The sequence below is a fragment of the Eriocheir sinensis genome, chromosome 70 (genome assembly GCF_024679095.1).
Source record: "Eriocheir sinensis breed Jianghai 21 chromosome 70, ASM2467909v1, whole genome shotgun sequence".
Lineage (NCBI taxonomy): Eukaryota > Metazoa > Arthropoda > Malacostraca > Decapoda > Varunidae > Eriocheir > Eriocheir sinensis.
This window is the reverse complement of record NC_066578.1, coordinates 3,265,524-3,282,848: the sequence shown is the minus strand read 5'-3', so window position 1 is coordinate 3,282,848 and position 17,325 is coordinate 3,265,524. Positions and strand designations below refer to the sequence as shown.

At 48.3% G+C, this 17,325-nt stretch overlaps 1 protein-coding gene across 1 annotated transcript; it reads right to left on the bottom strand.

The window, feature by feature from the left end:
• Positions 1 to 2: 2 nt before the first annotated feature.
• LOC126988655 (proline-, glutamic acid- and leucine-rich protein 1-like) lies at positions 3 to 1,368 on the bottom strand. Its single transcript, XM_050847015.1, has 2 exons — positions 685 to 1,368; positions 3 to 594 (listed from the first exon to the last, which is right to left on the bottom strand). The coding sequence occupies exons 1-2, from the start codon at positions 1,148 to 1,150 to the stop codon at positions 359 to 361; spliced, it is 702 nt and encodes a 233-aa protein (XP_050702972.1). The 5' UTR covers positions 1,151 to 1,368; the 3' UTR covers positions 3 to 358.
• Between the last annotated feature and the right edge of the window lie 15,957 nt (positions 1,369 to 17,325).

Genomic DNA, 17,325 nt, shown 5'->3' with positions numbered 1-17,325 from the left:
GCTGTTGCTGTGGCTGTTGCTGTTGCTGTTGCTGGCGCTGTTAGTGTTGCTGGCGCTGTTGCTGTTGCTGGCGCTGTTGCTGTTGCTGGCGCTGTTGCTGTTGCTGGCGCTGTTGCTGTTGCTGGCGCTGTTGCTGTTGCTGGCGCTGTTAGTGTTGCTGGCGCTGTTGCTGTTGCTGGCGCTGTTGGTGTTGCTGGCGCTGTTAGTGTTGCTGGCGCTGTTGCTGTTGCTGGCGCTGTTGGTGTTGCTGGCGCTGTTGCTGTTGCTGGCGCTGTTAGTGTTGCTGGCGCTGTTGCTGTTGCTGGCGCTGTTGCTGTTGCTGGCGCTGTTGCTGTTGCTGTTCCTGTATCTGGTGCGTCTACAGCTGACCGTCCCGCCGCTGTCGTTGGACCCGCCGATAAGCCTCACCCTGCATCTTCACTCTTTCTCGCTCCAACAGAACCCCCAAAAGCCACCTTAGCCTCCTCTTCACTTGTTCGCGTTGTTGGGCCCGGTGCAAACGTTGGCGCCGCCGCTGCTCCTGTGGTGGTGTGTCCCTCTGGTACTCGTTAATCACCATCACTAAGGCGAACCTGTTGTTGTTGATGTTGTAGGCTAATGAAAAGATAGAGAAAACAGTATTAGACAAAAAAGAATTGAGTCCTTTCTCTCTCTCTCTCTCTCTCATCAGGAAACAATACTTACGGGATGGCAAGGGCGGGAAGCCGTTACTCGGATAGGACACTGGTGGGGGAGGTGGCGAGGCTGAGAGAGGCTGGACTGACCGCTCCTTCCCCACGCAGCTCCCCGCAGCGTCGCCTCCCCTCGCGCCTCCCCTCGCGGCTCCTCTTGCGCCGCCGCCGTTGCTGTTGTTCTTGTTGCCCGATGACTCGCCTCTGATGCGTTCACCGGTAGACGTGGAGGCGAAGGTATGCACGTCAACACCAACTCCACCCCCCCGGACGACCTCCTCCTCCTCTTCCTCCTCTTCCTCCGCCTCCTCCTCCTCCGCCTCCTCCTCCTCCTCCTCCTCCTCCTCCTCCTCCTCATGTCCATCCCAGTCTTTGGCATCACTTATAACACACTTGAAATTCTCAGTCGAATCACGGAACACATTCTCCAGCCCCTCCTGCAACTCTTCATTGTATTCCATTGTTCTTTTCGAATTCATATTTATATAACAGATGCACACACACAAATCAGATGCGTATTTACACTTCAATTTAATCACGCAGATATATAGCACGCGTCCCTGCTCCAGCCGCGCTCAGCACAGAACTGATTAGCTGAGGTCGCGCCGCGCGGGCACGCGGGTGGTGTGCGGGATGTCCAGGTGAGTCCCCGCCCAACCAATCACATCTTCCCGTGACGGAAGTGACGGCTATTCAGGAGGTGAGATGGTGGTGGGGGTGGTGGTGGAGGTGGTGGTGGTGGGGGGTGGGGGGGTGATGGTGGTGGGGGTGGTAACGGATGTCTGACCCTCGGGCCGGCCCCCGAAAAATCAATAATAACAGTATTTCTGACCTGTGACTTTGACAAAGACCACCAAAGCTCACTTTCTACATGTCGCCGCTGTCGCCGCAGCAGCTGCCGCCGCCTGCGACGTGCCCTGAGTGTGGGTCAGGGAGGAGAGGGTGGCCGGCTGCCTGGAAAATGTGACCACCACCACCGCAACGTTTCCTTTCCTTACCTGACCACAACAGAAGGCGATCCATAGAACGCCAGCCAAACCAGCCACCCGCACGGTCGCGCCCCTACCCCACGTCGCGCCCATGCCCGCCCGCCTGACCGCCCGCCCGCGATGGGCCTGGAGGAAAGGGAGATGAAGGGGAAAGAGGGGGAAAGGTGGCAGGGTGAAGAGTCGCGGCGGCACCTCTAACCGACCCTGGCAGGAGGGTGGCGCCCCGGGCCGACCCAGCCCAGGCACTGCACTGCAAGACTACAATAATTGACATCCTAAAATATAGACAAAAAATACAACAAAATAAAAACTAATACACTACAATACTAAAAGACTTAACAACAAAGACAAAACACTTAAAACAAGCATTAATAATAATTGCTTCCGGCTGTATTGTATTTTCTGGATCAGTTTCCCTGGGCACGGCCCCGGTGTGAGGCTCACACAGCATGTCTTCGCGCAAGCTCACATGTTCGGCGAGGCTTTCATATAAGAGTGTGTGTCAGTCTGGGGGCAGTGTCGTGACTCAGTGGCAGGGATGGAGTACTCGTGTTCGGTATTCGTATACATTCGAATACCGTACTTGGTTGTATTCGTATTCGAATAATTATAGATATAAATCAAAGTATTCTGATATGTATTCGAATACATTGGAAAAGTATTCGTATTCTGCGAATAATCTGACGAATACTTCAAATTTTATTATTATAAATTACAGCCGCTGCTCCTGACAACTCCAGCCTCCTGTGCGGACGTGTAGCGGTCGTGTACAGCACAGGGTCACGAGGTCGCTTTACTGTTGCATAACTTCGGAACGGTGCCGCAGCCAGTTAACGTCAAGAAGGTTTTTTTTTTATGAAAAGTATTCATGAGTGTATTCATGAATACTTTCAGAAAGGATTCATATTTGTATTCGAAATAAAACCATTTCAGTGTATTTGAATTCATATTAGTATTAGTTAGAAATTGAAGCTTTCGTATTCGAATACAAAAGTCTTATATTCACTCCATCCCTGCCTGGTGGTAGCTCGACCCTTCCTCTGTCTTAAAACGACACTCATTTGAGCCCGGTCGCGCAACATTTTCGGCTTAGGAAATAGTACAAAGGAAGGAAGGAAGGGAAGGAGCGCAAGGGAAAGGGGAAGGTAAGAAGAAAGGGAAAGGGGAGGAAGGAAGCGGGGAGGGAGAGGGAGGGCGTGGGAGGGGCTGCTTGTCTTACAGTGTGGACCTAAGCCGCTCGCCGCCGCTAAACTGTTCTGGCGTGAAGGAACAAATAACAGTTACCCGCGTGTGGTTTGCGGCGACACACGACACTGGATTTCCTTAAACGCAAAGTCGAACGCAACTCCCGCCCGCCAATGTGATATTTACCGAACCGCCCACTTACACACACACACACACACACACACACACTCTCTCTCTCTCTCTCTCTCTCTCTCACTTTCACACACACTTTCTCTCTCTTTTACAGTCTCTCTCCTTCGCTCTCTCCCTCCCAATCCCTCTCTCTCCCTCTCTCCCTCCCTCCCAATCCCTCTCTCCCCCCCTCCTCCAGAAAGCTCCCACGCCCTTAGTATTTACATAACAAAGGCCAGTTTGAAGACCGCAAGAAGAGAGAGAGAGAGAGAGAGAGAGAGAGAGAGAGAGAGAGAGAGAGAGAGAGAGAGAGAGAGTGGGGGGGGGGAGGTCCTTCGTGCTTGGCTGGAGGCTAGGGTGAAGGAAGGAAGGAAGGAAGGAAGGAAATAGAGAAAGAGAAGGAAATGCGAAGGAAAATTGAAGAAAGGAAGGAAGGGAAAGGAAGGAGAGGATGAAGAAGGAAAGGGAAGGAAGGAAGGAAGGAAGGAAGGAAGGAGGGCAGAAAAGGATGGTCATGGAGGAGAGAAGGAAGAAGGCGAAGGATGCGGTTGTGGTGTTCTATATCTTCTCCTCCTCCTCCTCCTCTTCCTCCTCCTCCTCCTCCTCCTCCTCCTCCTCCTCTTCCTCCTCCTCCTCCTCCTCCTCCTCCTCCTCCTCCTCCTCCTCCTCTTCCTTCTTCTCCTCTTATCCTACCAATGTGTCTTTCTCTTGTGCTCTTCTTCCTCTTCTTCTTCTTCCTCTCTCTTCTCTTACTTTACTAATCTATCTTCCTCTTCCTCTTCTTCTTCCTCCTTCTCCTTTTATTCCTTCTTCTCCTCTTCATCTGTATTTCTTCCTCGTTTTCCTTCCTCTCCTCCTCCTCCACCTTTCTTCCTCCTCCTCCTCCTCCTCCTCCGTAATAGTTTCTTCTTCCCTTCTTCCTCCTCTTTCTCCTCCTCCTCTTCATCATCATTGTTTTCCTCTTCCTCCAACTTCTCCTCCTCCTCCTCCTCCTCCTCCTCCCACAAGTTGGTCGGTTTAGGGAAGTTCCATCGGGCTCAGTACTTCGGAAGAACCTCTTTTGTCTTTGAGGGGTAACTTGCGGAGGAGGAGGAGGAGGAGGAGGAGGAGGAGGAGGAGGAGGAGAAGAAGAAGAAGAAGAAGAAGAAGAAGAAGAAGAAGAAGAAGAAGAAGAAGAAGAAGAAGAAGAAGAAGAAGAAGAAGAAGAAGAAGAAGAAGAAGAAGAAGAAGAAGAAGAAGAAGAGGAGGAGGAGGAGGAAATTATTGAGGTTGAGGAAAGAAGCAAGAAGTGGAGTAGGAGGAGGAAGAGGAAGAGGAAGAGGAAATCCAAATTACCGAAGCGAGTGGAGGAGAAAACAACGAGGAGGAGGAGGAGGAGGAGGAGGAGGAGGGCAAGAAGGTGAAGGAGGAGAAGAAGTAGGAGAAGAAAAGTACCCTGAGGTGAAAGCCGGAACCATTTAGCAGAAGAAGAAGAAGAAGAAGAAGAGGAGGAGGAGGAGGAGGAGGAGGAGGAGGAGGAGGAGAAAGAGGAGGAGAGAGAGAACGCGTTACCAGACTCACCAATCCATCGCTAAAACTGGAACCATTTAGCAGAAGAAAAAGAAGAAGAAGAAGAAGAAGAAGAAGAAGAAGAAGAAGAAGAAGAAGAGGAGGAGGAGAAAGAGGAGGAGAGAGAGAACGCGTTACCAGACTCACCAATCCATCGCTAAAACCGGAACCATTTAGCAGAAGAAGAAGAAGAAGAAGAAGAAGAAGATGAAGAAGAGGAGGAGGAGGAGAAAGAGGAGGAGAGAGAGAACGCGTTACCAGACTCACCAATCCATCGCTAAAACCGGAACCATTTAGCAGAAGAAAAAGAAGAAGACGAAGAAGAAGAGGAGGAGGAGGAGGAGAAAGAGGAGGAGAGAGAGAACGCGTTACCAGACTCACCAATCCATCGCTAAAACCGGAACCATTTAGCAGAAGAAGACGAAGAAGAAGACGAAGAAGAAGAGGAGGAGGAGGAGAAAGAGGAGGAGAGAGAGAACGCGTTACCAGACTCACCAATCCATCGCTGGCCACGTTCGACAAAGGCCCTTGAGACGAGTGATCCAAAGCCGAGCTCTTGGGAAATGCCTCGAATCAGCGACACGCCCGACACATCCTACACTGTACTGCACTCACTCCATCATATTACGACCATCTGTATTGCATCGTGGAGCCTAACACACCAGTAGAAGCCAGTACCGTCCCTCTAAGCCACTTTCGACGCCGATGTAAGAGGAAGAGAGAGAAAGGGAAGCCGTGAGGTGGAGAAATGGTTAGTGGTGGTCTCCAAGCATTAAGGAGACATAAGAACATAAGAACATAAGAACGCAGGAGTCTGCAAGAGGCCGGTAGGCCTGTACGAGGCAGCTCCTTTGACCCTAAGCTCCCGTGTATCTAACCCCACCTAATATCGCTGTCCATGAATTTATCTAGTCTATTTTTGAATGTGACAATTGTATTGGCACTCACCATGACTGTAAGCCTATTCCACTCATCCACCACCCTGTTAGTAAACCAATTTTTGCCTATGTCCCTGTTGAATCTGAATTTATCCAGTTTAAACCCGTTACTTCGTGTCCTACCCGGTTCTCTTACCAACAAAACCTTATGAATGTCTCCCTTATTAAAGCCCTTCATCCATTTATAAACCTCGATCATGTCTCCACGCCCCCTTCGCCTTTCTAGAGAATGCAAGTTTAACTGTTTGAGTCTTTCCTCGTATGGCAAGTTTCTCAACCCCTGAATCATCTTAGTCATCCTCCTCTGCACCGATTCTAACATTTTGATATCCATTCTATAGTAGGGTGACCAGAACTGAACCGCATAGTCAAGATGAGGTCTAACTAATGCTAAATATAGTTTGAGGAAGACTTCGGGGCTTCTGTTGCTTACGCTCCTTGAAATAAATCTCAGTACCCTATTAGCTCGATTTCTAGCTTGAGTGCATTGTGCCCTTGGACGGAGATCAGAGCTCACTAAGACCCCTAAATCCCTCTCGCACCCAGACCTGCTTATGAGAGTGTCATTTAAGCAATAGTTATGTGAGGGGTTGTTCCTACCTACACTCAGAATACTGCACTTCCCTACATTGAACTCCATCTGCCATTTATCCGCCCAGTCATATAATCTGTTGAGTTCACCTTGGAGAATACTAGCGTCCTGATCCGACTCAATTACTCTACCGATCTTGGTATCATCTGCAAATTTACTAACATCACTACTAATTCCTGTGTCTAAGTCATTGATATAAATAATAAACAAAAGTGGACCTAATACCGAGCCTTGTGGGACCCCACTCGTAACACATCCCCAGTCAGATCTTTTACCATTGATTTGCACTCTTTGCTTCCTATTGCTAAGCCACGCCTTGACCCAGTTCAAAACTTTACCCTCTACTCCGTGAGCCTGTAATTTAAGCAACAGTCGTTGGTGAGGAACTTTGTCAAACGCTTTACTAAAATCAAGATAGATTACATCATGGTAGGTAGGACATATATTATAGTTGCGCGTGGCCTCAGTGCTCATCTCCGTAGCATTGGTCCTGGAGCCTGTGATGAGTGAGAATCCATTACCCCGGGACATAGGACAGGTTAAGGGAAGGTTAGGTAAGGTTAAGGGAAGGGAAGGTTAGGTATGGTTAAGGGAAGGGAAGGTTAGGTAAGGTTCAGGGAAGGGAAGGTTGGGTAATTCTCACTATATTAAATAGATTAGATTGCCTTGATAAATACTCTCTCTCTCTCTCTCTCTCTCTCTCTCTCTCTCTCTCTCTCTCTCTCTCTCTCTCTCTCTGAACCCCCACCCCCCACCCCACCCCACACACACGTCAGATATTAGTTAAGTCTCCCCTTGTGTCTCTCCATCACGCGCTCTCTGGACCTCAGGCTTAAAAAATACTCCTTGATCGTGTACTTTAGGTATGAGAGAGAGAGAGAGAGAGAGAGAGAGAGAGAGAGAGAGAGAGAGAGAGAGAGAGAAGGAGCAAAAAGTAAGGATATTGAAGAAACAACAGACCACTTAGCACGACCCTCGTTAAGACCAGAGACCAAAAACAGACAGCGGTTCATCTTCGGCTGTAAAGAGTTGAGGAGTAGCCGGGAAAGCAGCCGCGGATGACGGGGTGAAGGGGAGAGAAGTGAGGGAAAAAGAGGGGAGGGAAGGGGAAGAGAAGGGAAGGTGAAGGGAAGGGGAGGAGAAAGTGGTGTAGGAAAGGAAGGGAAAAGAGAAGGGAAGAGAAGGGAAGGGGAGGAGAAGGTGGCGTGGGAAAGGAAGGGAAAAGAGAAGAAGGAAAGAGAAGGGAAGGGGAAGGAAGGGGAGGGAAAGCGGAGTGGGGAAGGGAGAGAAAAAGAAGAAGAGAGAATGAGGGGTGGAAAAAGTGGCTGTGGAGAGGGACGGAACGGGAGGAGAGGAGGTGGAGGGGAGAGAAAGTGTGGAGAGGGAGGGAGAAAAGAGGAGAGGAGGTGGAGGGGAGAGAAAGTGTGGAGAGGGAGGGAGAAAAAGAGGAGAGGAGGTGGAGGGGAGAGAAAGTGTGGAGAGGGAGGGAGAAAGAGAGGAGGTGGAGGGGAGGGAAAGTGTCGGTGGAGAGAAAAAGAGAGGAGAGGAGGTGGAGGGGAGGGAAAGTGTCGGTGGAGAGGGAGGGAAAAAAAGACGAGAGTTTCAAATTCATTTCGCTAAAATTTTTGGCGCCGCGTCCCGGAAATGAAATTTAGCCGAAACTGCCGCGGGGCAACACAAATTGTAAGTCTGGGGAGAAATATTAGAGAGAGAGAGAGAGAGAGAGAGAGAGAGGAGGAGAGAGAGAGAGAGAGAGAGAGAGAGAGAGAGAGAGAGAGAGAGAGAGAGAGAGAGAGAGAGAGAGAGAGAGAGAGAGAGAGAGAGAGAGAGAGAGAGAGAGAGAGAGAGAGAGAGAGAGAGAGAGAGAGAGAGAGAGAGAGAGAGACAGTGACCATGATATGTTTCAGACTTGAGAGAGAGAGAGAGAGAGAGAGAGAGAGAGAAAACGAAAGAAAAAAAGAAAGAAAAGAGAGAGAGAGAGAGAGAGAGAGAGAGAGAGAGAGAGAGAGAGAGAGAGAGAGAGAGAGAGAGAGAGAGAGAGAGAGAGAGAGAGAGAGAGAGAGAGAGAGAGAGAGAGAGAGAGAGAGAGAGAGAAAACGAAAGAAAAAAAGAAAGAAAGAAAGAAAGAAAGAAAGAAAGAAAGAAAGAAAGAAAGAAGAGAAAAAAACGAAGATGAAGTAGAAGAACAAAAAGAACAACAATGATAAAAGAAAAGAAGAAAAAGAAACAAAAAAAACAAAAAAACGGCAAAATAAGAAAAGGTTAGATAAGAGAGAGAGAGAGAGAGAGAGAGAGAGAGAGGTAAATCTGAGAGCATACGCTATAGCTGTTCATAACCTCAGTGCTCATCTCTGTACCACTGTCCCTTGAGCTCGTGACCTATGATGACCCTCTGTATAAGTTATCGTACAATTAAGCGCTACAGAAGAGGTCAAAAACATTCGCTCTACGCCCAAGATATCGGCATCATATTTCTGCTTTCCCCGCCAGTGACCCAACGTTTCAAATTATCGTACTCATCGCATTCCATTTTCGTTGTTTCTATCGATAACTCAACAAAAAGAAAAAGAAAACCATGGATATTTAACCGTTTTAACTATAACTTTAATTTTCTATCGCTATTTGTGTGGTTACGAAGAGAAAAGACGAAGATAAAAGACGGAGAGAAAAGACGTTCTCAGTGAAGGGCCACGTTCCGGAGTGCTGCGGCGGCCGTGAACGGAACGGAAGGGAACGGATGGCCACGTTCAGGAGTGCTGCGGCGGCCGTGAACGGAACGGAAGGGAACGGATGGCCACGTTCCGGAGTGATGCGGCGGCCGTGAACGGAACGGAAGGGAACGGATGGTCACGTTCCGGAGTGCTGCGGCGGCCGTGAACGGAACGGAAGGGAACGGATGGCCACGTTCCGGAGTGCTGCGGCGGCCGTGAACGGAACGGAAGGGAACGGATGGCCACGTTCCGGAGTGCTGCGGCGGCCGTGAACGGAACGGAAGGGAACGGATGGCCACGTTCCGGAGTGCTGCGGCGGCCGTGAACGGAACGGAAGGGAACGGATGGCCACGTTCCGGAGTGCTGCGGCGGCCGTGAACGGAACGGAAGGGAACGGATGGCCACGTTCCGGAGTGCTGCGGCGGCCGTGAACGGAACGGAAGGGAACGGATGGTATTCGCACCTTCAGGCAGCGGCGGACAACCCAGCGCCCGGCGGCGGCGGCGGCGCCCTGCTGGGGGACGCCCGTTACAAGGGGGGCCACGCCCTGAAGGGGGGCCTTAGGGGGGCCACGCCCAGATGGGGGGCCACGCCCTGAAGGGGGGCCTTAGGGGGGCCACGCCCATATGGGGGGCCACGCCCTGAAGGGGGTCCCAAGGGGGGCCACCCCCTGGACGGGGCCCCAAGGGGGGCCACGCCCTGAAGGGGGTCCCAAGGGGGGCCACCCCCTGGACGGGGCCCCAAGGGGGGCCACGCCCTGAAGGGGGTCCCAAGGGGGGCCACCCCCTGGACGGGGCCCCAAGGGGGGCCACGCCCTGAAGGGGGTCCCAAGGGGGGCCACGCCCTGAAGGGGGTCCCAAGGGGGGCCACGCCCTGGACGGGGCCTCCCCAGCCAGGGCCGCCACCGCCGCCGTGCTCCTGGGTCGCCGCCGCTGCCTGGAGGCTTTCCCTTCATCGGACTCGCGTTAGTCCTCAGCGTCGAGGACGCCCGCCACGTCCTCTGGTGCCGCGCCACGCACGGCGGTCTTCAGGACTCTTTCCTGCCGGGTGGCGTCGATGTGGGCCATCACTTCGTAGGCCTCCTTCAGGAGGCGCTCCAGGACCTCGGTGTTGTCCTGGACGGGAGGGGCCGCGCGGGGCTCCTTCCGCACTCGGCGGCAGGAGACTCGGGAGGCGAGGTTGTTATCGCGGGCCTGGACGCGGCCCCGCTGGGCAGCGTCCGCCCGGGCCTTGGCGACGCGGAGTGCCTGGGCGGTGGGCTGCACCTTGTCGAAGTAGATGTTGTAGACCATTGTTTACTTCTATGAGTAAAAATAATGTATTTCGCGAGGCTGCAGACGTCCTGCTCATTACTGGGATGGTGTCCCGCCCCTCCCCCCAACACACACACACACACACACACACACACACACACACACACACTAAACATGATGATTATGTTTTCAAAATCACTTGATCTGGCTACATATTTGTAATAATGACTTCTTTGCTAATATAATTAAATGAAAAAATCTAATTACAACCTAAATTGTAAAAAAAAAAGGAGATAGGACCTGACCCCTTAAGAATGAGTGCAGGACGATGTGTCTGAGCTCACTACACACTTACACTTAAATCACACTTGTGGCGGGTACTGCCTGGAGCAATTCTTCACGGCCTGTTAGTAAAAGAAATTTTCAGAGGCCATTTCCTATAGAAAACAATAAAATGAATTACAAATATAAAACATGTAAAACAAATCACATGTTTCCCAGACTTTGAAAACAAAAGAGATCTTTATTAATGTATGAGTCGCATGTCCTGTAGTAATCAACAAATTTCCGGAAAGTTCCAACCATTGCAGTCATTGTGGTTGAACCTTCACGGGAATCTCCACCTCTCTGAGCACTGTCCGGCCCCTTCATGAGTTGCACGCATTTCCGGTGTTGTGCGCCTTTTTTTTTTTTACAACAAAGGATACAGCTCAAGGGCACAAAAAAATAAACAATAATAAAAAATTAAAAAAAAGCCCGCTACTCGCTGCTCCCAAAAAGAATCTAAAGAGGTGGCCGAAAGAGAGGTCAATTTTGGGAGGAGAGGTGTCCTGATCCGTTCGTTCTCTCTCTCTCTCTCTCTCTCTCTCTCTCTCTCTCTCTCTCTCTTGCCTCGGGTCGTGTATTTACGCTTACTCGAACTCTTTCATGTAAGTGGAGAGATGGAGAGAAAGAGGAGGAGAGGTGGAGAGATAGTGGAGAGGTGGAGAAAAGTAGGGAGGAGGTGGAGCAGAGTATGTGGATGGAGGGAGAGGGAGGAGGAGGAGGGAGAGAAAGAGAAGAGAAAAGAGGAGAGAGAGGAGGAGGGACAGGGGAAAGAAAAGGAGGAAAGGGAAGGAAGAAATTATATGGAGAGAGAAGAGAGAGAAAGAGGAAAGGGAGTGTGGAGAGAAAGAGAGAAAGAGGGAGAAGGGGAGAGAAAGGAGGAGAAAAAAGGAAGGGAAAAAATGAGTATGGAGAGAGAGAGAGAGAGAGAGAGAGAGAGAGAGAGAGAGAGAGAGAGAGAGAGAGAGAGAGAGAGAGAGAGAGAGAGAGAGAGAGAGAGAGAGAGAGAGAGAGAGAGAGAGAGAGAGAGAGAGAGAGAGAGAGAGAGAGAGAGAGAGAGAGAGAGAGAGAGAGAGAGAGAGAGAGAGAGAGAGAGAGAGAGAGAGAGAGAGAGAGAGAGAGAGAGAGAGAGAGAGAGAGAGAGAGAGAGAGAGAGAGAGAGAGAGAGAGAGAGAGAGAGAGAGAGAGAGAGAAATGCGACTGAACAAGCTCGGCCCAGTCCTTCTCTCCACTTTTCTCATTTTTTTCTGTCTCATCTTCGAAGTTTCATCTAGTCATGTTTATTTTTTCTTAACTACTTTTTTAGCCTTGGAATGCTGTCTACCGCCTCTTGCTCCGATCCTCTCTTCCTCCCCTGTCCCGCCCCGCCCCAAGGCACGGACCAGTGAGGGCCCCGCCACTTCCGAAGCTCTCGACGCGTGTGTGTGTTGCTCCGCCGCGAGGTAAAACACGCGACGAAATTATGTGCAGTGTTGTGAATGGCGGCCCGAGAGAGAGAGAGAGAGAGAGAGAGAGAGAGAGAGAGAGAGAGAGAGAGAGAGAGAGAGAGAGAGAGAGAGAGAGAGAGACAGAGACAGAGACAGAGACACAGACAGACACAGACAGAGAGAGAGAGAGAGAGAGAGAGAGAGAGAGAGAGAGAGAGAGAGAGAGAGAGAGAGAGAGACTAGCTGTTTTCTCACTAAACTTAAATATAACGTCATCCAATGGACCACCAAGACGTTGCATCTTGCTTTAAAATGAACCAGTCGTGCTGTTTGTTTTATTATCGAACAACGTTAATGTGTAAATATGTACATTAGAGAATTGCAATAACGCAGTGAAAAAAAAATTCCGTTATGAACTCACAACCGAGAGAGCCCGGATTCGATTCCCTGGCGGAGTGGAAAAATTTAGGCGGCCTTACCGATACCCTACGCCCCTGTCCACCCGGCAGTGAATGGGTACCAGGTATTAATCGGGGGTTGTGTCCCGTCTCCTGGGGTCTGTTCCTGTCTCCTATAATTCCTTCCCCTTCTGTCTCTCTCCGGCATGTGACCACAGATGTTGCGCCGACTAAACGAAACTTTCACACTTTCCGTTATGAACACCACTGAGTGCCGGGGGGTCGAACCTGGTCCTTTTAAGTAGAAGTCAGGGCAGGAAACCAACTGAACAACCGCGCCTGGGGCAGAAGTGGCCCCTGGCGCGGCGACCTTTCAGCCCATCGGTGGTTCAGTCGGTATGCTGCGTTGACTTCTACTCAGAGGGACCGGCTTCGACCCCCGGCACTCAGCGGTGGTCTTAACGGAAACAACATTAGTGATAAGTAATTCGGTGTAATCTCAATTTACTCCAAGTTTAGCGTCAATGTTTCTTCTGGCGTCATCGGTCATTAACGGTTCACTCCTTCGTGTGCCTGGTCATCGGTATCTTTTCGTTAGGTTAGGTTAGGTTAGGTTAGTTCCATCGTGTGCCTGGTCCTCGGTATCTTTTCATTAGGTTAGGTTAGGTTAGGTTAGTTCCATCGTGTGCCTGGTCCTCGGTATCTTTTCATTAGGTTAGGTTAGGTTAGGTTAGTTCCATCGTGTGCTTGGTCGTCGGTATCTTTTCGTTAGGTTAGGTTAGGTTAGGTTAGGTTAGGTTAGTTCCATCGTGTGCCTGGTCATCGATATCTTTTCGTTAGGTTAGGTTAGGTTAGTTCCATCGTGTGCCTGGTCATCGGTATCTTTTCGTTAGGTTAGGTTAGGTTATGTTAGGTTAGGTTAGTTCCATCGTGTGCCTGGTCATCGATATCTTTTCGTTAGGTTAGGTTAGGTTAGTTCCATCGTGTGCCTGGTCATCGGTATCTTTTCGTTAGGTTAGGTTAGGTTAGGTTAGTACCATCGTGTGCCTGGTCCTCGGTATCTTTTCGTTAGAGTTTATAAAGTCCTCTGTGGCGTGCAATTTTATCAAACATTTATTTTTACTTTTAAGTTTACTGTCCAAACCACTTATGCAAGAGTTAACCAGCATCTTCACTCTTTCATCCCTCACGCTGGTAAACTGGAACAATCTTCCTTCATCTGTATCTCCTCCTGCCTACGACTTGAACTCTTACAAGAGGAGGGTATCAGGACACCTCTCCTCCCGAAATTGACCTCTCTTTTAGGCCATTTATGTACTTTATTCGGGAGCAGTAAGTAGCGGGCTTTTTTTTTAATTATTGTTTCCTTTTTATTTTGCCCTTGAACTGTCTCCTTTGCTGTAAAAAGAAATCTACAGTGAGTTTTTATCCACCAATAACAGGATCTTTTGTCTCGGAATCCGTGTTATGAATTCCTAATCACTGAAGGACCTTTCATATAACTCAACTTTGTCTCTAATTATGTCCTCAAGCAGCTCGCCAAACAGTGACGTCAGACTAATGGGCCTGTAATTAGCGGTAGTTATGTGTCACCTTTCTCAGAACCTTGGATGACGTAAGCCTTCTTCTAATTAATGGAAACCGTGTCACTCCGCAAGGACAGAATATTGAGGGGCCTCAGAGGATGATCAGGCTGTTTTTGGAGCAGAGAAGGGCAGACACACAGGGACACAGGGACAGACACAGACACACAGGGACACAGGGACACACACAGGGACACAGGGACAGACACAGACACACAGGGACAGACACAAACAGATGGGCAGAGAGAGAGAGACACAAACAGACAGACAGACAGACACACACACACAGACGGACAGAGACAGACACACATAGACACACAGGGACAGACACAAAAACAGACACAAACACACAGGGACACTAAAACAGACATAAACACACAGGGATACAAAAACAGACACAAACAGACCGCCAGAGACAGACACAGACAGACACACAGGGACAAACAGACACACACACACACACACACACACACACACACACACACACACACACACACACACACACACACACACACACACACACACACACACACACACACAGACAAACTCACACACAGACAGGCAGAGAGACAGGAGAGGAAGGAAAGAAAGGAAAAAAAAAGAAAATGAAGAAGAGAAAAAGGAGGAGGGAAAGGACGAGGCATAAAAAAAGAAAATAGGCTGTGATGAAGATAATGAGAGAGAGAGAGAGAGAGAGAGAGAGAGAGAGAGAGAGAGAGAGAGAGAGAGAGAGAGAGAGAGAGAGAGAGACAGACAACTAGAAATAGACAAATCGAGACAGACCGACAGACAGACAGACAGATAGACAGACAGACACACAAAGAGAGACAGACAGACAGACAGACAGACAGACACACAAAGAGAGACAGACAAACATATAAACAAACAAATAGACGTACCAGAAGAAAAAAAAAGACAGACAGACAGACACAGACACACACAAAGAGAGACAGACCAACATATAAACAGACAAACAGACGTACCAGGGATATAAAAAAAAACAGGTAAAATGGCGGACTTGCATGCGTTGGGAATATTAGTAAAATGACGTAATTGGGCGCCCATCTTTCCCCCGCGGTCCATTATTCCGCTCTCGTCCTTCCGCAAACCCCGCCGATGATTTTCCTCTTCCTCTTCCTCTTCCTCTTCCTCTTCCTCTTCCCTTCCCGTAAACCCACATTATCCCTCTCCGTCTGCAGCGCGGCGTCAAGACCAGCTTTTGTGTGTGGGGGAAGGGGAGAGGGTGGGGAAGGAGTTTGGGGGAGGGGGAAGGTGTATAGGGTGGGAGGGGAGAGGGGAAGGAGAGTTATGTGGGAGGGGGGAATATATGTGTGGAGTGGGAGTGGGGGAGGGGAGGAGGGGAGGGAGAGGGAGTGGGGTGGGATGGGAGGGGGAAGAGGTGGGATGTGTGGTAGGAAGGGGCTGTGTTGGGTAGGAGGGGGTAGGGAGAGGAAGGGATGTGTGTGGGGGGAGGGAGAGAGAGGGGGGGATGTATGTGTGGGGGAGAAAGGGAATGTGTGGGGTGGGAGGAGGGAGGGAGAGGGGTGAATGTCAGGGGTGGGAGGGGTGGGATGTGTGCGGGAGGGGGGGGGGGAGGATAGGGAAGGGGGGACTTATGTGTGTTCAGTGAATGGTTAGTTATGTAGTGTGTGTGTGTGTGTGTGTGTGTGTGTGTGTGTGTGTGTAGTTTGTTTTTATTTCGTGTTTTACTTTGTGTAGATAGGATAGGTAGATAGGTGTATATATAGTGTTGTTGTTGTTGTTGTTTGTGTGTGTGTGTGTGTGTGTGTGTGTGTGTGTGTGTGTGTGTGTGTGTGTGTGTGTGTGTGTATGGCTGTCTAGGTCTAAGTGTTTTTCTTCTTTTTTTACAACAAAGGAGACGGCTCAAGGGCAAAAAAAAGAGTTTAGAAAAAAAAGACCGCTACTCCCCGCTCCCACAACAGACAAAAGTGAAAAGTGACCAAAATACACATAAACTTCATACTTAATTTACTGAACAAAAAAACAAAAAACTTTCCACGCTTAACTAACCAAGAAACGAAGCTCTAGTATACACAGTTTCCTTAATCCTCACGGCACAAAACGCTAATCTCCGAAACCACATCGCCTTTCCAGCCGCTCTTTCATATTCCATTCAATTTTTTTCAATATCTTCATTTTTGTATACATTATCCTTTTTTTTTTAACTACACAATTTTTTTCTTTTTTTCCCGTTTTTTTTTGTCAAATTTGTTTCCTCTTCCTTCTCTTTATTCAATTTTTCCTAATACTTTTCTCCTTTCTCATTCCTGCCCTTTTTCTCTTCATATATTTTCCACATGTAATTCTGTTCAGTAACTTCATTTTTCTTTATGCATTATCTTTTTTTAACGCTACAAACTATTTTTCTTTTTTCCCATTTTTTTTTTGTCAAATTTGTATCCTCCTTTTCTTTATTCCATCTTTTCCTTATACTTTTCTCCTTTTTCATTCCTGCCCTTTTTCTCTTCATATATTTTCCACATGTAATTCTTTTCAATATCTTCATTATCTTCATACTTTATCTTCTGTTCAAATTCTTCACAATAATATTTTTCTTACTTTCCATAAAATAATAATAATAATAATAATAATAATAATAATAATAATAATAATAATAATAATAATAATAATAATAAACAAACACGTGAATATATTTTAGTAGCGAGCTTTTTTTTTTCATTATTCTTTCCTTTTTTTTTGTCCCTGAACTGTTTCCTCTACTGTAAAAAATATAAATAAATAAAAATATAAATAACAACCATCATTCTTTTTATCGTTATTTATCCCTTATTTTCTACTGTCTCAAATTCTCTTTCGTACTTTGGGTTCAGTTCGTTAATAAGCTTTTGGGGAATCGAAAGGACGTTAGCGACTTTAATTTGATGTCTCTCAGCGATAACGAATATTGCGATTATCCTCATTTGTGTTCGTTCTGACTTTGGGTTCGAGTTAGACGGCGTAATTGTAGTAGTAGTAGTAGTAGTAGTAGTAGTAGTAGTAGTAGTAGTATCAGTAGTAGTAGTGGTGGTGGTAGTACTAGAAGCAGGAGGAGGAGGAGGAATTGTAGTCGAAATAGTAGTAGTAGTAGTAGTAGTAGTAGTAGTAGTAGTAGTAGTAGTGTTAATAGTAGTAATAGTATGAGTAGATAATTGATAGTTGTGCAGTTGTTGTTGTTATTGTTACAGGAAAAATAGTAGTCGTCGTGTGTGTGTGTGTGTGTGTGTGTGTACCTCCATTATTTTCAAAAGTAATGGCTCTCTTTGCTCTCCTTTTCACTATATCGAGCCCATTATGCACTTAAAAGAGAGAGAGAGAGAGAGAGAGAGAGAGAGAGAGAGAGAGAGAGAGAGAGAGAGAAGAGAGAAGAGAGAAGAGGTAGGAACGGAAAAGAAGGAAAGGAAAGGAGAGGAAAGGCAAGGAATGGAGAGGAAAGAGGAGAAAAAAATTTAAAAAGAAGGGAAGGGAAGAGAAAAAAAGCAAGAAAATAGAACAGAAAGGAGAAGAAAAGAAGAAA